Raw genomic sequence first — 27,792 nt, forward strand, 5'->3', positions numbered from 1 at the left:
AGGTGGGCTTTGAGGCGTGTGGGGGGTTAAAAATCGCAAAATCTGGGGGTCGGGACCCCCCCCCCACCTGGTTCCCGACACCTAGCCATTTTAACCCAGGCGTCTCTGATGGTCCCGAATCAGTCCCGCCTGCAACAGGTGGGACTGGTCTTTAGGGCCCTTAAATAGCACTCATTGGCCTTTATAATCCCATTTTAACAGGCCCTTGCCTGTTTAACCCTTTTCCCACATAAAACACGCCTGGTGGGGATCACACCTGTGAAACCTGGCGTGAACACTATTGGCTTGCTGACTAACAGCTGCAGGTCAACCATTAAAGAGATTTGATCAGCCATCATTTGTAGGTGGCAGGACTTTGTTGTCTCAGGTCTGGGACAACTTTTACCAGGCTTAACCACACTGTGGCAGGTTGGAGCCTCACACACTTCTCCAGTGTGACCTCCTGCAAAACCCCTCTCGCCAGCCTCACTCAGCGCTTCCTCAACTGACGCATCTACCAGAAGCATGGGAGGCCTTTTTTTCCTTCCCTTCTTGGCATTAGAGGACCTCCAGCCCCATTCGCAAAATGACACACGCCACAACTGCAGAAGTTGCCATCAAAATTTTTATGCAAAACAAACTGATGGCATTTTTACAAAATACACAACATTTCACCCAAGTGACTACACTTGTGACTATTTGTGCTTTATTTTCCTCTTACGCATGCTCCTACATAGTGGTTCCCCTGTGGCTTCAGCAGATGTGGAGGCCCCTTGCTCACTTTCCTGCTGCTCCTGTCTCGACACCTTTGGCGGGCGTCCTCTGGGGTGGCAAGCCTGTGAGGGCTCGTCAGCAGTCTGCTGCTCCTGCGGCTGTGCAGGAGTTGAGACGTCTATCTCAGTTGGGTGTGGACTCCGGCGGGGCTCTGACCGAGGGCTCTGCAGTGGCATGGAAGTGTGAGCGCTTGGAGAGGAGCCCCCACTTCCTTGAGGTCTGCCACCAACCTCCCTCTCATGGGTCAGGTCCCCCTCAGTGCCTGCAAGTGACTTGAGAGCACCTTGCTGCACATCAAGGGGGCCATGGGGACCTGTATCTGCAATGGCAGTCCTACTCAGAAGGACTTCCATGAAGGTCTGGTTTCTCTGTTCAATAGATGCCCATCGCTCCTCAAGAGATGTCATTCTATTCTGAACACTCACCATGTTTTCCATACCCTGGCGACTAACCTCCTCCATGGCCGTAGCCCTCCTCTCCTCTACCGTAGCCAGCCTTACCACGGAGGCAGCAATCATTTCCACGTAGGTAGCCATCATTTCCGTGTTGATGCGTTCATGCGCCAATGACTCCACAAAGGCTCTGCTCATGTTCACTATGGACTCCTCCATTCGCTCCACACTCGCAGCGACCCTGGAGACAAAACCTACCAGAGACTCCTGCATCTGTGCATGGAGTTCCATCACCTCTGATCTTACGGATGGACCCAGAGGCAGAGGGTCGACATGCAGCTGAGCTGAGCTGGCAGAGTCCTGCGCCCTCCGACGAGGACTCTCCACTGCTGTCCCTGTCTCCACAATCTGTTGATGCTCACTTGTGAGCTGTGATACACCAGGTGACAACTCTACTCTATGTCCCGAAGGTCCCACGAGGTGTGAGTGTCTGCGCTGGTGCTGGGTGCGCTTATTTCTGCTGACGCTGCGCCTTCAGAGGTTGCAGATTCTTCCGAGGAGTCTGGCATCTCAGGCTCTTCCTCCTGCACACTGGGGACGGGGGCTCTCGCTGTTCCTGTGGGGGAGTCAGGAAAAAGTTAATGTGATGCCAAGGTTACATACACATTGCATTTTGCAGATGATCATAAATCCATATGATGTAGCTTCAGAATCATTATCAGCGACTCATGCAATGCCAATGAGAGAGATGGAAAACTATTCTGTCACCAGCTTGCGGGGATGCACCTGTCTCTCCTTCCCCATCTTCCGCATCTATGTCAGCCCCGACAATCTCCAGGACGCCTTCCTGCCAGGGGGTGAGCTGGGCTAATGAGGGTGGCCCTCCTCCTGTCCTGGCTCGCTCTCTCCTGTTGTGAGCTCTCTTTTCCTGCGATGAGGGAGACAAGTGGAGGTTGAGGGAGAATGAAGGAGTACAGAGATTGCATAGCATAGATACTTAGAAGGAGACAAAGATGGAGTGAGGTTGCAAGACCAAGGGCCCTCCCTGTGTGTTGTCAGTTGTGTTCAAAGCATCAGAGTGAGAGGGACCCCCATCTGCAATTGGATTCTGGATTTCCTGACTGGTAGGCCTCAAGTGGTGAAAATAGGGAACAACACCTCATCCACTCTGGTTCTCAACACCGGAGCGCCACAAGGCTGCTGCCTCAGTCCTTGGCTGTACTCTCTGTTTACCCATGACTGTACAGCCATATACAGCAATAACTGGATTATCAAGTTTGCCGACGACACCACAGTAATTGGCCTGATAAGCAACGATGACGAGACGGAGTACAGAGATGAGATAGTCCAGCTGATGAGATGGTGCAATGACAACAACCTTGCCCTGAACGTTGGCAAAACTAAGGAGCTCATCGTGGACTCCAGAAGCCACCGAGGGAACCATCGCCCCATCAGCATAGACGGGACACCAGTGGAAGTCGTCAGTTGCTTCCGATTCCTGGGTCTGCAGATCTCTGATGACCTGGCCTGGAACCATAATACTGAGGCTATGCTGAAGAAGGCACACCAGCGCCTTTACCCTCTACGGTGCCTGAGGAAATGTGGCATAAGCACACAGTGGCTTGTGAACTTTTACCGCGGCACCATAGAGAGTGTCTTGACGAGTGGTGTCCATGTGTGGTATGGTAACACCACTGCACAGAACAAGAAAGCCACCCAGAGAGTTGTGAATACGGCAGAAAAGATCATCGGGTGTGCACTTCCGTCCATCGAGGAGATCTTCCAGACCAGGTGCCAGAACAAGGCACGCTCCATCATCCAGGACCCCAATCACCCTGGGCACAAACTGTTCTCCCTCCTGCGGTCCGGACGTCGGTACCGCAGCATCCGAACCAGGACCAGCAGGTTTAAGAACAGTTTCTATCCACAGGCAGTGCGCCTACTGAACTGATAATCGCACTGCCCCATATATTATAGTTATATGTTTATGTAAATATATATATTATATACTTATATTACCATATATTTATCATATTACATTACTATTATTTCCAGTGGTAATTGAAGCTTTTTTGCACTATTCATCATATCCTGCAACTTGGACTGTTATTGCTATACTTTTGCTTATTTGCTTATTGTTTTTATTTATACTTGTTTTTATTTTTTTGCTTTTATATTATATGCTTGTATTGTGGGAGTGAGTGGGGAGTAAGCATTCCATTGTACTAGTTACATATGGCAATAAAATGATCTTGAATCTTGAGTGTGAGGGCTGCATGGTGGAATAGTTATGTGATTGTGAGCATAGAGAGAGGGGGAATGGGTAAGGGTGCATGGATGTGAGTGTCTAGTGGGATGTGGAGGAAGAGATTGCTAAAGCTGAGTGCTGGTGAGGAAAGGCAATGGGGATCAGATTGAGGGTGATGGAAACTTCATACAGTACTTACTTTTCCAGTGCGATGAAGGTCATGGAATCTTTTCCTGCACTGCATCCAGGTGCCCCAAGGAATTGACTTCACCAGCCACCTGTAGCCACACAGCCTTGGTCTGACTGGGAGGCCTCTTCCTCCCTGAAGAAGGGAACAGGACCTCCCTGTGGGCCCTCGCACCATCCAGCAATGCCTGCAGTGAAGCCTCATCAAATCTGGGGGCAGCTCTTGCCCTCCCGCTGGCCGTTGCTCCTGCAGGCTCCTGTGCCATCTCAATGGTGAAGTTTGGAAGCCTGCAGAAGAAGCAAGGCTTGCTGTGGACCTTAAAAGCAGCAGCAATGATGGCGTCATATTCTGCGACTTTCTGACTGGAAATACTCAATTGCCAAGGCTTCCCACACGTTGGAAATCAATTGGCCAATTGAGTGAAAATTGCATCAATCTCACAGATCCATTTAGATTCGTGTGGGAAACACCAAATTCGGGGAACCCGACAATTCCCCGCACCTGAGTTAAAATCGACTCCTAACTCTTTGTTTCCTGTCCATTAACCACCTTTCTATCCAAATTGCTAAGTTTTATCAAACAGTTTCTGAAAATTCTTATACACCCCATCTACTGCATTCCCATTACCTATCTACTGCATTCAGCCCGTGCAGCTTCTCATAGAATCAAAATACTTTACGGCACAGAAGGAGGCCATTCGGCCCATTGTGTCTGTGCTGGCTGAAAAAGAGCTATCCAGCCTAGTTCCACTTTCCAGCTCTTGGTCATTAGCCCTGTAGGTTACGACACTTCAAGTGCATATCCAAGCACTTTTAAATGCAATAAGGGTTTCTGCCTCTACCATCCTTTCAGGCAGTGAGATCCAGACTCCCACCACCCTCTGGGTGAATAAAGTTCTTCTCAACTCCCCTCTAATCCTTTACCAATTACTTTAAATCTATGCCCCTGGTTATGCCTCCTTCTCTGCTTCCTATCCACTCTACCTAGGCCCTTCATAATTTTATACACCTCAATTAAGTCGACCCTCAGCCTCCTCTGTACCAAAGAAAACAACCCCAGCCTATCCAATCTTTCCTCATAGCTAAAATTTTCCAGTCCTGGCAACATTCTTGTAAATCTCCTCTGTATCCTCGCGTTTCCCACCTTACAGTACTTCATTTGCTGTAAAGCGCTTTGAGACGTCTGATGGTCGTGAAAGGCGCTATATAAATGCAAGTCTTTCTTTCTTTCTCTAGTGCTGGTGTGGAGATGCCGGAGTTGGACTGGGGTGGACAAATGTAAGAAGTCACACAACACCAGGTTATAGTCCAACAGCTTTATTTGAAATCACAAGCTTTCGGAGCGCTGCTCCTTCTTCAGGTGAAGTGGAGAAATGCATAAAGACACAGCTTATATAGTCAGAGAATCATGTCAGATGTTTACAGGTAACCTTTCCAACTGCCATTTATCACACCTCGGCAGAGAGATAATCACAGCAGTCAAAGGTGTGAATGGTGTCCAAACAGGTCAGTCAGGGAAACATTACATCAAAGAACAATGAGGTGGGGTCACAAGGGGTCAAATATTGCAGATGCTGGGGTCTGTATGAAAAACAAAAAAACAGACAAAAAACATTTTTTTTGGCTGGAAATCACAGCAGGTCCGGCCGCATCTGTGTAGAGAGAACAAGCCAATGTCGACTCGAGTCTGGATGGCCCTGCGTCAGGTGGGGTTACATGTAGCATGACATGAACCCAAGATCTCTGTTGAGGCCGTCCTCATGGGTGCGGAACTTGGCTATCAGTTTCTGCTCGACGATTTTGCGTTGTCGTGTGTCTCGAAGGCCGCCTTGGAGAATGCTTACCCGAAGATCAGAGGCTGAATGTCCTTGACTGCTGAAGTGTTCCCCGACTGGGAGGGAACACTCCTGCCTGGTGATTGTTGCGCGGTGTCCGTTCATCCGTTGTCGCAGTGTCTGCATGGTCTCGCCGATGTACCATGCTCCGGGGCATCCTTTCCTGCAACGTATGAGGTAGACAACGTTGGCCGAGTCACATGAGTATGTACCATGTACCTGGTGGGTGGTATCCTCACGTGTGATGATGGTATCTGTGTTGATGATCTGGCATGTCTTGCAGAGGTTGCTGTGGCAGGGTTGTGTGGTGTCGTGGTCGCTGTTCTCCTGAAAGCTGGGTAATTTGCTGCGAACGATGGTCTGTTTGAGGTTAGGCGGCTGTTTGAAAGCGAGTAGTGGAGGCGTGGGGATGGCCTTAGCGAGGTGTTCGTCGTCATCGATGACATGTTGAAGGCTGCGAAGAACATGGCGTAGTTTCTCCGCTCCGGGGAAGTACTGGACGACGAAGGGTACTCTGTTGGTTGTGTCCCGTTTTTGTCTTCTGAGGAGGTCTACGCGATTTTTCGCTGTGGCCCGTCAGAACTGTCGATCGACGAGTTGAGCGTCATATCCCGTTCTTACAAGGGCGTCTTTCAGTGTCTGTAGGTGTCCATCGCGTTCCTCCTCGTCTGAGCAGATCCTGTGTATTCGCAGGGCTTGTCCATAGGGGATGGCTTCTTTAACGTGGTTAGGGTGGAAGCTGGAGAAGTGAAGCATCGTGAGGTTGTCCGTGGGCTTGCGGTAGAGTGAAGTGCTGAGGTGTCCGTCTTTGATGGAGATTCGTGTGTCCAGAAATGAGACCGATTCTGAGGTGTAGTCCATGGTGAGTTTGATGGTGGGATGGAACTTGTTGATGTTATCGTGTAGTCTTTTCAGTGATTCTTCGCCGTGGGTCCATAGGAAGAAAATGTCGTCGATGTATCTGGTGTATAGCGTTGGTTGGAGATCCTGTGCAGCGAAGAAGTCTTGCTCGAACTTGTGCATGAAGATGTTTGCGTATTGGGGTGCGAATTTGGTCCCCATGGCTGTTCCGTGTGTTTGGGTAAAGAACTGGTTGTCGAAGGTGAAGACATTGTGGTCAAGGATGAAGCGGATGAGTTGTAGGATGGCGTCTGGAGATTGGCTGTTGTTGGTGTTGAGTACTGAGGCTGTCGCAGCGATGCCGTCATCGTGGGGGATACTGGTGTAGAGTGCCGAGACGTCCATCGTGGCGAGGAGTGTTCCTGGTTCAACTGGTCCGTGGGTGCTGAGTTTCTGTAAGAAGTCTGTAGTGTCGCGACAGAAGCTGGGGGTTCCCTGTACGATGGGTTTCAGGATGCCCTCGACATATCCAGAGAGGTTCTCACACAGGGTTCCGTTGCCTGATGCGATAGGACGTCCAGGTGTGTTGGCTTTGTGTATCTTTGGGAGGCAGTAGAAGTCTCCCACGCGGGGAGTACGTGGGATGAGATACACAAAGCCAACACACCTGGACGTCCTATCGCATCAGGCAACGGAATCCTGTGTGAGAACCTCTCTGGATATGTCGAGGGCATCCTGAAGCCCATCGTACAGGGAACCCCCAGCTTCTGTCGCGACACTACAGACTTCTTACAGAAACTCAGCACCCACGGACCAGTTGAACCAGGAACACTCCTCGCCACGATGGACGTCTCGGCACTCTACACCAGTATCCCCCACGATGACGGCATCGCTGCGACAGCCTCAGTACTCAACACCAACAACAGCCAATCTCCAGACGCCATCCTACAACTCATCCGCTTCATCCTTGACCACAATGTCTTCACCTTCGACAACCAGTTCTTTACCCAAACACACGGAACAGCCATGGGGACCAAATTCGCACCCCAATACGCAAACATCTTCATGCACAAGTTCGAGCAAGACTTCTTCGCTGCACAGGATCTCCAACCAACGCTATACACCAGATACATCGACGACATTTTCTTCCTATGGACCCACGGCGAAGAATCACTGAAAAGACTACACGATAACATCAACAAGTTCCATCCCACCATCAAACTCACCATGGACTACTCCTCAGAATCGGTCTCATTCCTGGACACACGAATCTCCATCAAAGACGGACACCTCAGCACTTCACTCTACCGCAAGCCCACGGACAACCTCACGATGCTTCACTTCTCCAGCTTCCACCCTAACCATGTTAAAGAAGCCATCCCCTATGGACAAGCCCTGCGAATACACAGGATCTGCTCAGACGAGGAGGAACGCGATGGACACCTACAGACACTGAAAGACGCCCTTGTAAGAACGGGATATGACGCTCAACTCGTCGATCGACAGTTCCGACGGGCCACAGCGAAAAATCGCATAGACCTCCTCAGAAGACAAACACGGGACACAACCAACAGAGTACCCTTCGTCGTCCAGTACTTCCCCGGAGCGGAGAAACTACGCCATGTTCTTCGCAGCCTTCAACATGTCATCGATGACGACGAACACCTCGCTAAGGCCATCCCCACGCCTCCACTACTCGCTTTCAAACAGCCGCCTAACCTCAAACAGACCATCGTTCGCAGCAAATTACCCAGCTTTCAGGAGAACAGCGACCACGACACCACACAACCCTGCCACAGCAACCTCTGCAAGACATGCCAGATCATCAACACAGATACCATCATCACACGTGAGGACACCACCCACCAGGTACATGGTACACTCGGCCAACGTTGTCTACCTCATACGTTGCAGGAAAGGATGCCCCGGAGCATGGTACATCGGCGAGACCATGCAGACACTGCGACAACGGATGAACGGACACCGCGCAACAATCACCGGGCAGGAGTGTTCCCTCCCAGTCGGGGAACACTTCAGCAGTCAAGGACATTCAGCCTCCGATCTTCGGGTAAGCATTCTCCAAGGCGGCCTTCGAGACACACGACAACGCAAAATCGTCGAGCAGAAACTGATAGCCAAGTTCCGCACCCATGAGGACGGCCTCAACAGAGATCTTGGGTTCATGTCACGCTACATGTAACCCCACCTGACGCAGGGTCATCCAGACTCGAGTCGACATTGGCTTGTTCTCTCTACACAGATGCGGCCGGACCTGCTGTGATTTCCAGCCAAAAAAAATGTTTTTTGTCTGTTTTTTTGTTTTTCATACAGACCCCAGCATCTGCAATATTTGACCCCTTGTGACCCCACCTCATTGTTCTTTGATGTAATGTTTCCCTGACTGACCTGTTTGGACACCATTCACACCTTTGACTGCTGTGATTATCTCTCTGCCGAGGTGTGATAAATGGCAGTTGGAAAGGTTACCTGTAAACATCTGACATGATTCTCTGACTATATAAGCTGTGTCTTTATGCATTTCTCCACTTCACCTGAAGAAGGAGCAGCGCTCCGAAAGCTTGTGATTTCAAATAAAGCTGTTGGACTATAACCTGGTGTTGTGTGACTTCTTACATTTCTCTAGTGCAATCACATCTTTCCTGTTAGTACACAGTACTCTAGCTGTGGCCTAACTAGTATTTTATACAGTTCAAGTCTAAACTCCCTGCTCTTATATTCTATGCCTTGGCTAATAAAGGAAATGACCCGGTAGGCCTTCTTAAGCCTCTCCGTCCAAATGACAGATGTGGCAGAAAGTGGGCAAGGCAAGGCAGTCACTGCAGCATTGGATGTGGTGCAATAGTTGCACAGCCATCTCACTATCCAACACAAATAGGCAGAGGGCCACCTGACCCAGGAAACTCCCACAGAGACTCAGTAGCCAGCCACTTCAGTGTTTAGGCCGTTTTTCCAGGGTTTCTGTGGCTCTTCTGCCAAGGTTACGGCAGATGAGCGGAAAAATCCTGAGGAGATTCACCCTCACCTGTCGCACAGGCACTGAGCACTTATAGCACAACAAATTGGGTTTAATTTATCATTCTGCCCAGATTGAAAATCATGCAAAGTATATTGAGTTCTGTCCCTAAATTTTCAATACCTGCTCTCATCACACAAAGCTCTGCACTAGAAGCTCTAATTCACTTCAATATTCGAAGCGTGGTCGCTCCAATTCTTCACAGTCTCACTATTACTCACTCAGAATTGTATTCTATGGACATAATTATACACTTTAATGTTCTATTTGGCTTTAAACTGCCATCATACAGTGTGGTGACAGCTTTCGTGTTTAAGATTCTGTTCCCAAGTAACAGGCCTAAATCCAATAAAAACAGAAAGATCTTTATTTTAGCATTAGATTTTGCTGAGTCTCTCGAAGTAGCTTTTCACTCTTACTTACTTATCTTTGTATTGCTGCTGACAGTTTGTGCCACAGAAACGGCCATTTTGATTGAACTCTGCCATTGTCCCATACCTTCCACAGTTTTCACAGCGGCAGATGCCTTCCGTGTGGGACAAGTCATTTGTGCAACCATCTTCAGTAATGCCTTCTGTTGTGACACACAATAAGAAAACAATTAGCAAACCAATATACAATAGGCTCACTTCATTACTGCACCAAAACCTTCACCCTCATCACTCATTACCAAGCTCCTTATGCGCCAGTGAATTCACTTTAAGATCTTTGTCCTCCATGGCCTTGTCCCACCTTACTTCAGTGACCTCCGTAAGACGTATGTCCCTCCATGCGCCCACCTATCCTCTGACACTTGCCCACGCTTTGTTCCTCACTCCCTTCACTCCGCCATCAGTGGCTGCTCCTTCAGTCGCTACACCCCACCCATGGAACTCTTTTTCAGCATGGTCACCTTGTAATCACATTCCCAGTCTTCTAAAGCCTCCTTAAGACCTTACTCCTTCATTTTTCCATCCAACTCTTATTCGCCCCTTTCGCCTCCTGCTTAGTGTTTACTGTCTGTCTATCGCTCTGCAAAGCATTTTACTAACTCTCTCTGAACCCTAGGAATGAAGTAAAAACACACTTTTTGTTAAATCTGTGAGTTGTTCAAGTAATTAATACTCAGACTTAATCAGTAACAATAAAACAGGTCTTTACTGGTTGGAGGTAGGGACTATACGTAGGTCTTTACTTCATGCCCACAGGCGGGAACTGAGGGGAGATCAGTACCCACAGTACTATTTATACCCCTATGGCCAGGAGTGGTACTGCGTATCACTACGCCCAACAAGTAGTGCAGTCCTGTCCATAGGTTCAAAGTAGCACACATATTACATACACAACATTCCTCCCTTCCTAGCTTTACAGTCATCTCCCCATTTAACATAACGTAATAACATATATACATATATAACTTCAGGTTTACATAACAGAATAACATAGATACATAGATAACTTCATGTCAAAACAGATCACAGATTCAGTCTCTGCGGAAAACAGTTCACAGATTCAATCTCTGTGGTGGAGTCGGTTCACGTTGCTGGAGTGGCTCATTCAATAGTCCTTCCATGGATTTAACAGTTTGAACTTCCGAACTGAATTGGCTCCGTTCGGAGGGACCACGTGTGTGATCTGGTAGAGGTGATAATGGTTCAGATGGGTCATCTTCTGTTTTTACTTTTCCTTTTCTGCTTCTTGGAGACTCTCTGGGCTCCATTGTCAGCTGCCACAGCTGCCAGCTGCATGCGCAGTTCCTCCTTCTCTTCCTCCTGTTTCCGTCGTAGAGCCAGCTTCTCCCGATGTTCCGTAGACTTTTGGTGCTCCTCCATGATTTCTGCACTTTGGGAGTCGAAGTTACAAGCTGGGCAGGACAGGACATCGTAATATTCGGTGTCGTCCACCAGGTCATAGTAATATTCGGTGTCGTCCTGAGCTAGACCAGTGAGAGGGTCGTCTATTTCCTCCATACCCAGCTGGACGTTAGCCAGCTCTTGTTCCAAATCCAGACATCTTTCCTGAAGAGACTTCTTCATGTGTACCTCTGCATCCAGCTTTTTCTGGGCTTTCAGCAAGTCGTTTACTAGTAACCTCATTTGTGATTTTAATACTTCAACTTCCTTTGGAGATTGATTGATCGGACTATGCAATCCCTCTACCGGAGCAGCTGTTTCAGCGGTCTGTTGTTCTACGTTGACGTGAGTCAGCGTACTTTTGGCATCCAAGGGCTGCTCTGTTGCAGTCATCTCAGTCTGTGTTGCCACCTCAGCTCTTCCAATAACCTTTGAGAGCTCCGAACCCCTTTCGTTTGAATATTGAAGTTCGTGTTCAAGTTTTTCCCATTTCAGAGTCCTGTCCTTCAGCATATGCAGGAGTTGGCTGACCGTTAACTCCTCTGACATCAGACGTTTTGTGTGCTCCTGTTCCATTTTCTCCATCAGCTGCTTCTGTTGTCTTTCCAGATTCTCCAACTCTATATCAAAGAACTCTTTCGTTGCATTCAACTCTTGCTCACAATGGCGAAGCATTTGTTCTAATTGCTGTTGTAGTTTGAAATGGAGTTGAGTTCGAGCCCGGTGTCCCTCAGAAATGGGCACATCAGTAGACTTGCCAGACTCAGAATCCACAGTTAAACTATGTTGTTGTTGCTCAGTGGAATTCTGTGCTGAAACTTTGTCTTTTGCACCTGAGTTGGGCTTACCATCATCCGTTCCAGAGTCTGGGCCGACTATCTTCACCGAGTTCTCACTCGTTATTGTTTGTAGGAAATGCCAGTCCATATTCATTTTCCTAATCCACTCCCGTCCTAGTAGTGGAGGACCTCCTTCAGATATCACATATAAGTCCATTATTTGACTGTCTTCGCCCTTGTGGACCACTGCAACCTCTATTTTCCCGATGGGGTACACTCTTTGCCCTGTGTATGTTTCCAATATAATCCCCGTATCCTGTAGGGGAATATGTTGGAATAACTTTCCGTAATCTTTCTTATTTATGACCGTCAATGCCGATCCAGTGTCCAATTCCAGTTTTACTTGGACTCCTTCTATCTGAAGAGTGACCCAAATTGTCTGGAGGTCTGCACCCTTACCAGCGTTGAGTACTCTTAAGCTAGCCAGTTCATTACTGCTAGCGTCTGAATCGGACTCCTGTTCGGTCACCTTGTGTACCTTTGCGTATTTTCCTTGCGGTGACTTCTTGTTGCTGGTCTTCTTCGCTGACCTGCATACTCTAGCTATATGTCCAAGCCTACCACAAGTTCTACATTCTTGGTTTTTAAACCAACACTGGTTCTGATCATGCGTTGTCTTTCCACAACGATAACATTTGCCAGAACTCACACCCAATTTGTGTGCACTGAGCTCCGGTGACCGTAGCTGCATTACTGCCGTGCCTCTCGCTGCGGCTTCGTGTGCTGCTGCCATAGTGACCGCCTTCTCAAGCGTCAGCTCATTCTCCTCGAGCAGTCGCTTTTGTGTATCCTGTTTAAATAAACCACACACAAATTTGTCTCGAAGTGCCTGTCAGTCCCGTTCCAAACTGGCAATATTTCGCTAATTTACGCAATTCCAGCAAATAATCAGCATTGCTTTCATGCTGTAGCTGCCTTCTGTCGTAAAATTTAAATCGTTCCGCTAGCATCAGCGGCGTGGGGTTTAGATGATCTTTCAGGACAGTAACAATCTCATCGAACGTCTTATCCGCCGGTTCATCTGGTGATAACAGGTGTTTCAATTGCCCGTATGTCTTCGCACCCATTAAATTTAATAATGTTAGAGCTTTATCTTGGTCACGAATTTTATTGGCCTTACAATAATTTTTTACTCTTTCAACATATATGGCCCAATCTTCGAGGTCACTATCAAAGGTGCTAATATTCCCGTGTTTAGGCATTGTAGATTTGCAATTTCTCAGATTTTTTTTTTTTTACTGCTATCCAAGATGGCGGCTTCCCGCTCTTGCCGTCGTCCTCCGCCCACAAAATGGCGGTTTTCCCGCGCTTGGCGGTCTTCACCCGTCCCCCAACGCCGTCTCCCTTCAGCCCCCGAGTGCGGCCCTTATCTTCGCCGCGATCGCCCGAGTGCGGCCCTTATCAGCGGATGCGATCGCTGGATCGCGAAGCGGCTCTCGGCTCTTATCAGGGGATGCGATCGCTCCGTTGAAACGCCTCCCGCTCGAAGCGGCTCTCGCGCCCTATTCCTCCAGCTCCCCCAGCCCCGTTCGTGCGGCCAACGCGGTCGACTGCCTGTCGCGTCGCTGCCCGGCTCAGACAACGGCTTACCCACCACCAAGCTGGAGAAGAAGCTGACGGTCGCCGATGGAGGCTCTGAGGTCAGGATGTCTTCCAGTGGGGTGGAGAGGGTGGAAACCTCTCTGCAACGTCCTGGCTGTGGACGAAGCTGCCGTGGAGTGACTGCCGCAGGGTCCGAATCAGACTCGTCGCCAGTGTTAAATCTGTGAGTTGTTCAAGTAATTAATACTCAGACTTAATCAGTAACAATAAAACAGGTCTTTACTGGTTGGAGGTAGGGACTATACGTAGGTCTTTACTTCATGCCCACAGGCGGGAACTGAGGGGAGATCAGTACCCACAGTACTATTTATACCCCTATGGCCAGGAGTGGTACTGCGTATCACTACGCCCAACAAGTAGTGCAGTCCTGTTCATATAGTTGTAAAATAGATGTCCTTGCCAACATCTATCCCTCAGCCAACATCAGTAAAACAGATTATCTGGTCGTTTATCTCATTCTATTTGTGAATCTTTGTTGTGCACAAATTAGCTGCCATGTTTCCCTACATTACAACAATGATAACGCTTCAAAAGTAATTAATTGCCTGTGAAGTGCTTTGGGATAACCTGAGGTCGCGAAAGGTGCTATATAAATGCAAGTTCTTTTCTTTCTTTGTTCAGACTTATTATTATTTCCCAGAGCCTCTGTTTATCCTACTATCACCAAGTTTTTAAACCCAGCTTGGCATCAACTAGATGTACAACTTAATCCATAAAATTTTTGAAGGAATTTTGATCCTGTTTTATTTTGATGCTGTGTTGCTACTCTAAGCTTAAAAAGGATAGATTTAGAAATGTATGTAATTCCCCAACCCACAAGTAAAGGAGTATTTCAAACACTTTCCTTTGGAATACTTAATTAAATCCTGTATATTTTTTCTTATCTAAGAATTTATTCCTCTGTACCATTCATTTAGAAAGAAATCTTTATTTATATTAGAGAGATGGCCTAGATTAAGAATGCTCCATGGCTGCTGTCTATGAGAATCCTTGATTGCCCACAAAGAGAAAACAATCAGAGGAAGCACTTTGTTTCTCTTGCTTCTTTTTATGTGTCTTTTCCCTCTTTACTGTTATTCACTATTCCTCACCAAAACATGGTCACATACTTCTGCTAATGGTACTATGGGACACACAATCCTATTCCAGGCAATCCTACCTCCATTTTTTCTTCCTTCCTGTGAGAAGTACCTACTCCTGATGTCACAGACTAGACTTGAAACTTGCTGTGTGAAGCCCTTAAGCAGAGATCTATTTTATGCACTATTTTATGTCCTTTTCCCACTAGCCTTGGAGATTGAATCCAGCCCAGACTGGTGGGAATCAAGATTCCTTTGTTGAACCGCAAGATCCTACATGAAACATGTTTAGCTAATCTCAACCCATTTATCGGGGATGTTAACTCACATCAAAAATTGCCCGCATTTCCAGCAGTAAGCTTGGCATAAGCCTGGCTGGTGTAGAATATGGAATAATTCACACTGGTGATGTAGGAGACTGGGGAGAGAAATTTACTGTGCATCTGGCCATGGTAAACTGACCTGACAGTGCTTGACATCAACACTGTGCATTAAAAGTAGGAAAATGTTTCATTTTCCAGCACTGACAACCTTTTTGGGTGCGTATCCAATATATACAAGATGGCTGCTGCTAGGCTGGCAGTTCCATAAAAAGCTGTTCATTGTGCAACTCTATCCATGGGAATCTGCTGCCATACTTTGCCCTTTCTCTCCCAAATCTCCTCGCTTCCACTGTTCAAGTTCCCCTGGCTCCATTAATTGGTACATTTTAGCCCTGACTCCAAGTTAACTCCATGCTAACTGCTATTTTAAATTGCCATTACCCATCCCCCACCCCTCTGCTCTCTGCTTCTCTCACTGAGCTGCTGAATTCACTTCTCAAATTTGATTTCAGAAATCCTGGACTTCTCTGGACATCAAGACTACGCTACTGCTCTGGACTGCTCTGGACTACACTGGATTACACCGTAAGACATCTGCTATGTCTCTGATTCTGCTGCTAAAAAAATTTTAAGTAATCATTTGGTCATCTTCCCCCACTGGGTGACTTGATCTACTGGTTTCTCAGCTTTGTTGGTGTCTGGCTAGCTGCTGTCTCTCTGCTGAGCTGGGTGACTCGTTAGAATCATTGAATGGTTATAGCACAAAAGGAGGCCATTCGGCCCATCGAGCCTGTGCCAGCTCTATGCAAGAGCACTTCAGCTAGTCCCACTCACCTGCCCTTTCGCCGTAGCCCATGCAAATTTTTTTCCTTCAGATACTTATCCAATTCCCTTTTGAAAACCACGATTGAATCTGCCTCCACCACCCTTTCAAGCAGTGCATCCCAGATCATAACCACTCACTGCATAAAAAAGTGTTTCTTCATGTCTCCTTTGGTTCTTCTGCCAATCACCTTAAATCGGTTCTTCTGCCAATCTGTGTCCTCTGGTTCTCGACCATTCCGCCAATGGTAACAGTTTCTCTCTACTCTTTCTGGACCCCTCATGATTTTGAACACCTCTATCAAATCTCCTCTCAACCTTTTCTGCTCTAAGGAGAACAACCCCAGCTTCTCCAGTTTTTCCACGTAACTGAAGTCTCTCATCCCTGGAACCATTCTTGTAAATCTTTTCTGCACCCTCTCTAAGGCCTTCACATCCTTCCTAAAGTGCGATGCCCAGAATTGGACACAATACTTCAGTTGAGGCCGAACCAGTGTTTTATAAAGGTTCCGCATAACTTCCTTGCTTTTGTACTCTATGGCCACGATTTTCTCAAGTGGTGTCGGGATGGAGGTGGGTCAGCTGGTTTCCAGGTTCCAGTCCCGCCCCCAGCTGTAGACGTGATTTTCCCTTGATTGGCCTTGTTGAGCCCGCCCTGCGGGCTTACCGGCCAATTAACAGGAAGCTGGTCTGATGACATAATTTGATGACGCGTCATCTGCCGGTTTCCTTAAAGGGACCATGCACAATTTTATTTTGACAGTTGATTTTTCAGTGTTTGACAGTCTCTATCTACTTTATCACTTCCCCATCTCACCAGCCACCCCTGACACTCACCCTCATTCTACTGCAAGCATACCAACTAACAACACACAAGGGTGGGCACTTGAGAGGTTTAGCCAATGTCCATGTGAAGTTTCTGATAATGTGTTGTCATACAGTGAAATCTCTTTTTCAAAAAGTGCCCCTTATTGGACAGATCTGAGCACACATTGAGAAGTGTTTTACTGAGTTCCAGTGATTGTTCAGTCATAACTACAACCCACCTCCCCCCCGACCCCACTATAGTGATGTGTGTGCATGGAATGGCTTGGACATTAAAGGGATGCTTCACGGTGCTGGTGTGAGATGGTGTCAACCTGGCGCATCATGTGGCAGCCAGGGTTTACAGCATCAAGTGAAGAAAGTGTGGCTATGGTGACGCCATCGCTGGCCTCCCGGTCAGCAATTTTGTCAGGGGCTGATGCCCTGTGTCCAGTGCAGCATCAGGTGATGGCGGCAAAGGTTGGTGATGAGGTTGGTGATGTTGGCATTGGGGATGATTGTGGAAGGATTCGGAGGACCAAGGTCTGATTGTTTCATTGGCTCCGATATTGTTGGAATAGATGGCAGCTGCAGGTGAGATGACAGAAGCGATCTGTCAATGGTGAGAGAGGTTCTCCCAATGAGGTAGCACTGGACATACAGTTGGATTTAAAAACTTGTAAGCTAAAGAAATCTGTATATGTATTAAAAATGCAGTAACCAACATTTTCTTTGCAAGAAACTCACCATGTGCAACATAGCATCCTTTACACCACTTTTGCAGCTGTCATCTTTTCACAAACATCAGGCCAGACTCACAACATGCCAGGTTGTGCTGGTGTGTTCCCCGAACAGCGGGTAGCCAGTGCAGGAGAAGGTAAAATTACAAGTAAGCCTCAAAAGACTCTTAAATTGGCTCTTAACAAGCCATTTAAGTACCAGAATTGTCTCCCTCGCCGCTTGGTGTCGGGTCAGTTCTGCGCTGACAGACCCGACACCTGGGAGACTCGCGTGGAGGCGGGTTGACAGCGGGTTTCCTACCCGCTGTCAATCTTTGCGATTTTGACAGCAGCCCCTCCTCCAAACCCGCACTCTGAGTGCTGACAAAATTCCAGCCTATGCCTCTATTTTTAAAGCCTAGGATCCCGTATGCTTTTTTAACCTACCCTGCCATCTTCAATGATTTGTGCACATATACCCCCAGGTCTCTGTTCCTGCACCCACTTTAGAATTGTACCCTTTTAGTTGATATTGCCTCTCCTCGTTCTTCCTATCAAATATATCACTTCGCGCTTTTCTGCGTTAAATTTCATCTGCCACGTGCCAGTGGAGAACCAAGGGGCTATTAAGAGTGAGGAACTTAAAGTAATTAAGATCAGTAGAGAAAAAGTACTTGAGAAACTAATGGGACTAAAAGCTGCAAATCCCCCAGACCTGATGGCCTGCATCCTAGGATTCTGAAAGAGGTGGCTGCAGAGATAGTGCAAGCATTGATTGTGATCTTCCAAAATTACCTAGATTCTAGAACAGTCCCAGCAGATTGGAAGGTTTTTTGTGGATGTAACTAGCAGGGTAAATAAAGGGGAACCAGCGGATGCAGTATATTTAGATTTCCAAAAGGCATTTGGTAAGGTGCCACATAAAAGGTTGCTACACAAGATTAGGGCTCATGGGGTTGGGGGCAATATATTAGCATGGATAGAGAACAGACAGAAAACAGAGAGTAGGGATAAATGGGTCATTTTCCAGTTGGCAGGTTGTGACTAGAGGGGTGCCGCAAGGATCAGTGCTTGCGCCTCAGCTATTTACAATCTATATTAATGACCTAGATGAAGGGACTGAGTGCAATGTATCCATGTTTGCTGACGATACAAAGCTAAGTGGGAAAGTAAGCTGTGAGGAGCACATAAAGAGCCTGCAAAGGGACATAGACAGGTTAAGTAACTGGGCAATAAGGCGGGAGATGATGTATAATGTGAGGGCATGTGAGGTTGTTCACTTTGGTATGAAGAATAGGAAAACAGAATACAGTATTTTTTAAATGGCGAAAAACTATTAAATGTTCTGAAAGATTTAGGTATCCTTGTGCAGGAAACACAGAAAGTTAGCATGCAGGTACAGCAAGCAGTTAGGAAGGCAAATGGCATGTTTGCCTTTATTGCAAGGGGGTTAGAGTGCAACAGTAAGGAAGTCTGACTATAATTGTTCAGGACTTTGGTGAGACCACACCTGGAGTACTGTGTACAGCTTTGGTCTCTTTATCTGAGAAAGGACATATATGCCATAGAGGCGTTGCAACGAAGGTTGATCACTAGATTGATCCCTGGTGTAAGAGGATTGTCCTTTGAGGACAGATTGAGTAGATTGGGCCTATACTCTCTGGAGTTTAGAAGAATGAGAGATAATCTCATTGAAACAGTTAAGATTCTGAGGGGATTGACAGGGTAAATGCTGAGAGATTGTTTCCCCTGGCTGGAGCGTCTAGAACTAAGGGTCATAGTCTCAGGATAAGGGGTCAGCCATTTAAGACTGAGATGAGGAGGAATTTCTTCACTCAGAGGGTTGTGAATCTTTGGAATTCTCTACCCCAAAGGGCTGTGGATGCTGAGTCGTTGAGTATATTCAAGGCTGAGATAGATAGATTTTTGGACTCTGGGGAATCAAGGGATATGGGGATCGGGCGGGAAAGTGGAATTGAGGTTGAAGATCAGCCAGGATCTTATTGAATGACGGAGCAGACTCGAAGGGCCATGTGGCCTACTCCTGCTCCTAATTCTTATGTTAATGCCATTTTAGGACTCAACTGGGCGGAGCTTGTGCGATGCATGCTGCACGCAGTATCAGCTGATGGTTCAGCCAAAGAGGAGCCCAAAGTTAAGTACTTATTTATTTTTTGGGGATAGCATGAGCTGGGTACTCCTCCAGGCTGCTGTTGCATGGGTCCCACCCCCCAACACCACCACAGCCCTCGCAAACATAGCGCCCCCTCCAACCTATTGCGGTGGCCTGGAGCTGGCAGTGTGCGTTAGAACTCTCTTTTTCTGCCCGCCGACCCTTTGTTAATGAGGCCCGGCCCTCAAAATGGACCAGGCTTCCTGCTTGCCGTCCGGAAACCACATGGAAGGAAAATCTGCCCCATTGTCTCACATGACAACTGGCCACTTGGACACAGTAAAAGAATGGCTCATGCTCATAGGACCAAAGCTCAGCATGAATTAGTGTCTTCAGGAGAGGAGCCGGAAAACTGTATTCTATCCTCACATGTTATTATTTAGTTCTAATATATTCTCTAACTGTTGACTCTATCACATTGAAATTCTGTTTGTACTCTGTTTACTTGAAATAGTGTAAACAGATTCACCAGCATTAGGAGTTTTTATATACAGCTTTCAATTTAATTGGTATTCTACATTGTTGTTGTTTGATTATATAGCTATAAAAGATTGTACTAATCCATCCTAGCAAATTAGAATGAGCACTTTCTCTCTTTGATGGCTTCTAAAAGTCATTATATAATTCCTCACTGATCAGGTTTATTCATTCAGTTGACAAGATATATGGATACAAATGTTACAATATAATCGCACCACATACCACATTCTGAAGATAGCCCGTCACATTCAAATCACAGGGAATAATGATCTTTTAGAGTTTCATTGTTTCTTCTAAATAAAACTGAGTTGTAATGGACAATTTATGAGAAGTTTATGGCATTTCAGCTCCAGGATTCTGTGCATATAAAGTAATATCTGAGTGCTTTGTTATATCACAGATAAATCTTTTGAAAAGTGGTATCAACAAAGATAAGCGCACACATCTACTCCAAATTGATGTGTTTCCAGTGCCAATCAGCACAAAATTGCAATCAAACATTGCCACCAGCTTGCAATTATTAGGCACTCCTGTTCTGAAAGGCCACGAAAGGAGAATGCCTGAAATAGAAAAGCACATTGGTACAGGTGCTCCACTGAAAATGGAGATTAGAGTGGTGATTCCACGATCCAACACTACCAGCAGGGGAGTGCATCTAGGAAACTGTGAGCATACAAACCATATTTTCACCCATTAAAATTAATATACGGAAAATCACAAACTATATGCATAAAATTTCCTAAGATGTACGTCCTGCAAGTTCCCCTTGAGCACCAAATTGCAGAATCACCCAGAAGCTCACAGCAGTTCTGCTTTTCATCCAGCTAATGCCATCTCTATCCTGGATGTATTTGGTGCTACAACCTTACTCAAATTGGAAAATATGTTCCACTTAACAAATCATTCAATCCTTTGATGAGCACATGCCCAAGAATATGTTTATAGATTGCAAGCACAGCCACAGCATGGGTTCATCACCTAAAAATAAGAAGAAAGGCCTTTAACTGTGCATCCTCTTAATGATAATTACACGGAAACAAAAGTACAATCAGCAAAATTAATCTGTTTAATTTTCAGCTTGAAAATCACTATCATTATTATTCAGAATTCATGGGTACCAAACTTTCTCTGAAACCCTTCTGATTAATCCGCTACAGGCTGCTCTATTATTAGTTGTTCCTTCATTTCTCCAACTCTAACTCTTCACTTTCTTCCTCCTTCATTCGATTATGTAGTACCCAAGGAGGTGCATTTCCGCAGGGATTCTCCCTATTGTCTGCTGTAACTTTGGTGGAAGAATCACAGAAATCCTGGAAAGTTTTTTGGGGGTTTCTGTGGCTCTTCCACCAAAGTCATTGCTTTTCTGGATTTCCACAGCTCTTCTGCTGAAATTACGGCAGACGATCAGGAAAACCTCCGCAGCAATCCCCCCCCCCGCCAACCTGCCATCCACCTATGTCTTTCCTTGTCCACCTCATAATATTTTTTCTGTAATTCTTGCACTGTTATCTGCTTCAGTATCCTTTTCTTGCTCATTCAGCACATTTTTTAGTACTCCAAGTCTAACCTGATTAATATTCTTTACTACTAATTTTATTATTTCCTTCCAAATCTGTTTGTTACTGAGCTTTCTAAATATGGTTTTGTGTTATAATTTATTGAGCAACTCTGTAATAACAATTATACAACTTCAATATAAATGTTTGCTTATTTTCAGCATAAGAAACTCTGGGGGAGAAATTGGGTGAGTAGCGCCACCTGTTAGCGCCTAAAGAGGCAGTCAGTGGCTGTAGCGCCACTGGCTGCGTCTCGCGCGATATTCAGTAGGGGCGCTAATGGTGGCGTTAGGCATTTGCGCTGCGCCGCCACTGATGACGTCATCGGTGTGCGCAGCGCCCCATTCGTGCCCCGTTCGCGATATTTGGTAGCGAATGCCGCAGTTGCGCCGCTCGCTACCCGCACCCGGTTCACGGGGCCTTACTGTGCCGGCAGCGGTGCAAGTTAAGGTGGAGGTGCGGGGCGGCCGCTTTTTCGGCGGCCGCCTGCCAGCACCTCCGTCCCGGCCTCCTAACCACCCCCCCCCCCCCACCGCGGCATTGCCGGCTGTTTCCCGAGAGCCCGGCACTTCTCCTTGGTGCCGGGCTCATTTGCCGGCACTCGCAAGCGGGGATCGCGCTGTTGCAGGCACCTCCCCCTTAACAGTGGGAGGAAGGCCTGCAGTACCGCAGTGTGCCGTGCCGCAGCGTGTGGCGCTGCGGCACGTTGCGCTGCGATAATCAGTTTCAGCGCCCTAAGAGGGACGCGGAGCGCCTCGAGCCTCGCCCCGTGTCCCTCAAGCGGCACTGAAACTGAATTTCTGGCGATTGGTATTACTCCGATCGCTGCGCTAAATCCTGCGCTCAGGTGACTTTTGCGCCACTTTGGCGCCCCAACCCAATTTCTAGGCCTCTGATCACTAAATACAGGTATGTTGAAAGTGTCATTTTGAATTGTGTTGCACTTTGCTGTATATTTCCTAGTTTTTCTGTTCTATCAATCGATTATAATTACCTGCCCACACACAGTACCCTACTCGCTTTCCTTTCCTTTATAAAAAATGCATTCTTTTTCAGCAAACCCTGAGCCTCAGGTCCACACATTTCTATTTAGCCAGTGCAGATTAAAAAAAAGATTTGCATTTATATAGCGCTTTTCACAATCTCAGGATGTCCCAAAGCACTTTACAACTAATGAGTGTTGTCACTGTTGTAATGTGGGAGACGCAGCAACCAATTTACGCAGAGCAAGGTCCCACAAACAGCAATGAGATAATGACCAAATAATCAGTTAAGGGATAGATATTAGCCAGGACACCAGGGAGAACTCCCCTGCTCTTCGTTGACTAGTGCCATTCGATCTTTTACACCTGAGAGTGTAGATGGGGCCTCGGTTTAATGTCTCATCTGAAAGACAGCGCCTCTGAAGTGTCAGCCTAGATTATGTGGTCAAGTCTCTGGAGTGGAACTTGAACCCACAACCTTCTGACTCAGAGGCAAGAGTGCTACCACTGAGCCAAGGCTGGGGACCTAAATGCCAGAAAGCAGAATACACAAGGTTAGAGCTCTTCTTTGCCTGAATATGGAGCAACATGAAGCTAGCAGTATAATTTGACGGTGCTGGTTCAAACTGTTTTAAATAAAGTGCTAACGTCAAACCAATACCTGCAGTATAACAACAAAAATAGTTCACCCTCAGATGAAAAATCTGCACCCCATAACATACTTTGTCACAATACCATGGTTGTTCTTTTCTTAAAAATAAAACATAGAACAGTGGACTGGATGAGACAGTAAGTCAGACAGTGGCTTCTTAACCTCAAATCTGACCCAGACTGCTCGATGGACAGGTCCAAAATTCCATGGAGCCATTTGTCCTGATGTTGCTCTGCTGAGCTAAGACTTCCACCCACCAATTCTCTCCAGCACTGACCCACCATAAATCACATGGTTAGCTCATTTAAGTATCCATTAGTGTTGGCTGAGCACAACTCTCGTGTAACACAGGAATACTGCGCTGAGGGGGTTGGAAATCGACAATAGTAGCCTTTAAAAAGCCTGGAATAGGTGAAGACATGCAGCAGTTGGGGGAGCAGCAGGTAAATACTAAACAGTTTGAAAGACTGAGCAGACTATGAGGTAGTTATAATAGATCACTCATATGAGATTTTGTGGCACTTTTAAAAAATGTCTTCAAGTAGAGGAACAGACAGGAGGCACTAAAAGGGAACAGGCCACTGGAAGGAGGTCGAGAAGAGCCCACAATTGTAAAGGAGCTAATCTACATACATTCCTGGATGAAATGCAGCAAGAGAGAGAAAGATTGCTGGGTGCCTGTAAGAGGAAACCTCAGAAAAATATATTGGGTGCCACAAGGAGGGAGTGGCAACACCTCTCTCACCCAGAACTGCAGACCAGGGCCAGAAAATTGACCTGACAAAGGCAGGCAAGGTAAACACTGCCCACTCTCCCTTTTCTTCCTTGGGCACCACTGACACTATCTTACTGTTCACTTTTGAAAATAATAGCTGCACACGTAACCTTTCACACTGCATTGTGGTTAATTCTGTACCTTACAATATGTATTTACACCTCCCCTAACTGGAATTACTTGCATGCAGAAGCTTTAAGTCTTTGCTTTCTCATTCCCATCTTATCCAATCTTTCCTCATAGCTAAAATTCTCCAGTCCTGCCAACATCCTCGTAAATCTCCTCTGTACCCTCTCCAGTGTAATTACATCTTTCCTGTAATGTGGTGTCCAGAACTGTACACAGTACTCTAGCTCTGGCCTAACTAGTGTTTTATATAGTTCAAGAATAACCTCCCTGCTCTTATATTCTGTGCCTTGGTTAATAAAGGAAAGTATCCCGTAAGCCTTCTTAACCACCTTATCTACCTTCAGGGATCTGTGGGCATGCACTCCAAGGTCCCTCTGTTCCTCAGTATCCTACCATTTAATGTGTATTCCCTTGCCTTGTTAATCCTCCTCAAATGCATGATCTCGCACTTCTACGGATTGAATTCCTTCTTTTTATTTCATTCTAAATTACCCATGGTGTATTTTGGCACTATTCATGGGCATTAGCCACTCCTACACCAGTCATTCACATGTACATTTATTACAATCGGCTCCAGGCAGCATTGAATGTACATTGTGGGAAGCTCCAGACCCGATTGGAAACGGCAGTGCAGTCATTACGGGGTGGAAACAGGATTGAATTTCTAGACCTCAAAAAATTAAATTGCCATTCAAGCACTAACAATGCACTGGAAATGGCATTTAAATTTGAGGCCATCAAAAGCTTTCCTACACTGGTCGCAGTATTTAATGTTTCCTTACCTTGAACACCGTAGGAATTCCTCTTTACATCTGGAGTCTCAGCAGCAATCTGTGCACTGGGTTCTCCATCCTGTTCTTCAGTAGTGATAATCTCTAGGTCCCCAAACTCATTCATTTGAAACTAATAAGAAAATTAAAGATTTATTACTACTTCAGTGTAAGAAAACATCATTTGGCAGCCCTGCAAACAAGAACAGTTAATGAAACAAAATGGTTCTCTATATGGGAAAGTGTTGGCACTTAATTTAGTGTTTGAACAGTGAATGGACAACATTTGATTCCACAGCTAACAAGAAAAAAACTGTTTTTAAAGCAATACATATACATGATGACTCGCGGCTGCAGTAGGAATTCATTCACAATGAAGTTTAAACTCAATTCTGCCTTTACCTAACACTGGATTGTTCAAGAAATGTTCATTTTAAGTAAAGATGCATTTTAACCATCAAAAATCTGGAATATAACTACATTTCTAATTATACTCTGAACATTTTATTTTGATTTCAATTGGGATAACAAAATTATATTTTGTGCTCCTATTATGTAAGCTGTGATCTTGTGTATTGTAAGTCCTATCACATCCCCATACTATTGATGGACTGGCAAGATAGGTAGTGATTTGTTCCAAATCTCTGTCAACAAATTCTGTACATAAATTGCCTCAAATTACAATTTTCCCTCTCCTCTCTCCTGGCATCTATTTCATCACCTTTTGGTGCCAATCCATAATGAGATTAGAAACTCAAAACATGAGGGGACAAACTGGCCGAGAATTTCTGCCTTGGTAGAAACATGGTAAAGATTCAGCATGGGGAGGAGGGGGGCTTTCCACCACCAACCCCAGCAAACTTTTGGAATCAGCCTCATTTTCTGTAATTCTGGAAGATTCTTGGCAGGTTTCCACCCGGGGAGGGGGTTGTGGTGGCAGCTGCCGGCCTTTAGTGCCTGGAAGACAGGGCAGTGCTACTTGCGTCTGGGGACCAACTGAAGAGAATCTCAAAATAAATTTAAAATTTCACAGGAAGTACAAGTGCAATCGACCAACCCACGATAGATTGAACTCTTTCAGAGGGTCTTTTGAAATTTAAATCCTCTCCCTCACACATTGCGACATTGAATGTCAAGAACATACTGACACTTCTTAAATTCAGCTTTGCTACAAGATTAATGACAGAAAATGTGACATAACATATTCAATGGCCGTCATCACTTATTGTGGAATATCTTGAAAGTGATGGCAGAATGGATCTCCATCCAGAACTGATTCACCCTAAACTGGGCCGAAGCATAGTGGCAAGTCTTGTCTCACATATCCGTGGCACTGTGCATAAAGGCCATCTTACAAATGAACAAACATTAACATTTTACTTTCAATGTTTGTTTACATATCCAAAAGGAATACTTTCTACAAAATAAATCCTGGCCTAGAAATTCAGTCTGGACACTTTTGGGGCGCTAAAGTCGGGCGCTCGCTAAAGTTAGCGCCCGCCGGAAAGTGCAGGCCACCTCGCCGAAATTCAGTAGAGTTGGCCAAGAGTTTGGCCAAGCGCTGAAACTGGCGTTGCAATGCTCTGTTCAGGCGCTAATCCGGCGATGCGGCCTGATAACGCCGAGGCCGGGCGCAGCGCAGGTGCGGTCATGTTTTGATTGACAGCAGACACCCTGACGCCGGCCTGCTCTTAAAGGGGGAAGGGTCGACTTTGACTGCTGCCACGCCCTGCATACTGGAGCCCTGCAGCTAGGCCTCAACACTGCTGGTGGGCCAAAATAGCGCCAGGAGACATGGAGAGGGCCCGTGAACGAGCGCAGCGCTTCTCCGAGCATGCTCTGAGGGTGCTCATTAATGGTGTGGAGGACAAAAGACAGATCTTGTGCCCGGACAGTGGCAACAAGGCTCCCAGGAGCGAGTACAGGAAAGCCTGGAGGAGAATCGCCCGCAGGGTGTCATCCACCTGCGATGTCCCCAGGAGTGCGGACCAATGCCGCAAGAAGTTCAACGACCTCACTCGGTTGGTGAAGGTGAGTACCCTTTCCAGTGTCCTCCTCATCCTTGCATGTGAACCTCACATTATGGGCAAAGGGACCTCAAAGGCCTAATGGGCAGCCCTCCTCCCGCAGCAATGGCACTGGCATGATCATCAATAGCACTTTCTGCACTTACCACACTGGCCAAGCTATTCCACCATGGGAGGCAGTGCACACAGCAACAGGGCACCACACTGGCCAAGCTATTCCACCATGGGAGGCAGTGCACACAGCAACAGGGCACCACACTGGCCAAGCTATTCCACCATGGGAGGCAGTGCACACAGCAACAGGGCACCACACTGTACTTAGAGTCCGTCCTTTCTCTTGCAGGCCAAGCTGGCAAGGAATTTGAGGAGCCAGACTGTCACCGGTGGAGGCCGTCCCCAGTACCAGGCGCTCACTGATCTGGAGGAGAGCGTGGCTGGACTCATGCGTTCCCGGGTGACTGGCCCTGTTGCGATCGGAGATGCGGACCCTGTACTGGAACCCACTGGTAAGGACATGACCGGTTGGACCTCTCTCGTTGCCCTAGCGCTTCAGATCTAGATCCTTTCCCACTGACCGACAAATGCGCATAATGCCACCACTCAGGCCTCCCTCGCTGACGCCGTGTCCTCACTCTAAAGCTACTCTTATGCCTTCCTGCTTTCAGCTGCTGAGGAGGAGGTGGTCCCTGAAGCTCCGAGTGCCAGGCCCTTGGAGGAGGAGGACGACGACGACCAGGAGGAAGGCGGCACATTGGGGGAACCCTCAGCCGCGCCAGGGGATGGCAATGGAGGGGGGACGTCTGGCCTGCAGGAGAGCCAGGGGGAAGTGTTGCAGGGGAGGGCAGATCCTGTGGCCAGTGGGGTTGAGGCACGCGGGAAGGGTCCGGCAGCACGCCGGCCTGCTCCCCAGAGGGGGGAGGTGTTGCAGGGGAGGGCAGA

The 27,792-nt window shown here is 47.0% G+C and overlaps 1 protein-coding gene across 1 annotated transcript in view; it reads right to left on the reverse strand.

Annotated features, from left to right (window-relative positions):
• The window catches only part of LOC147115028 (lethal(3)malignant brain tumor-like protein 4), a 591,174-nt gene that overhangs the window by 450,297 nt on the left and 113,085 nt on the right, over positions 1 to 27,792 (reverse strand). Inside the window, exons 4-5 of the mRNA XM_085993271.1 lie at positions 24,839 to 24,959; positions 9,712 to 9,862 (exon numbers count right to left, since the gene is read on the reverse strand). Coding sequence (XP_085849397.1) covers positions 9,712 to 9,862; positions 24,839 to 24,959 — 272 coding nt within the window. The remainder of the gene's footprint in view (positions 1 to 9,711; positions 9,863 to 24,838; positions 24,960 to 27,792) is intronic.

This window comes from Somniosus microcephalus, chromosome 7 (genome assembly GCF_052327205.1).
Source record: "Somniosus microcephalus isolate GS21.2 chromosome 7, FLI_Smic_1.0, whole genome shotgun sequence".
Classification (NCBI taxonomy): Eukaryota; Metazoa; Chordata; class Chondrichthyes; order Squaliformes; family Somniosidae; genus Somniosus; species Somniosus microcephalus.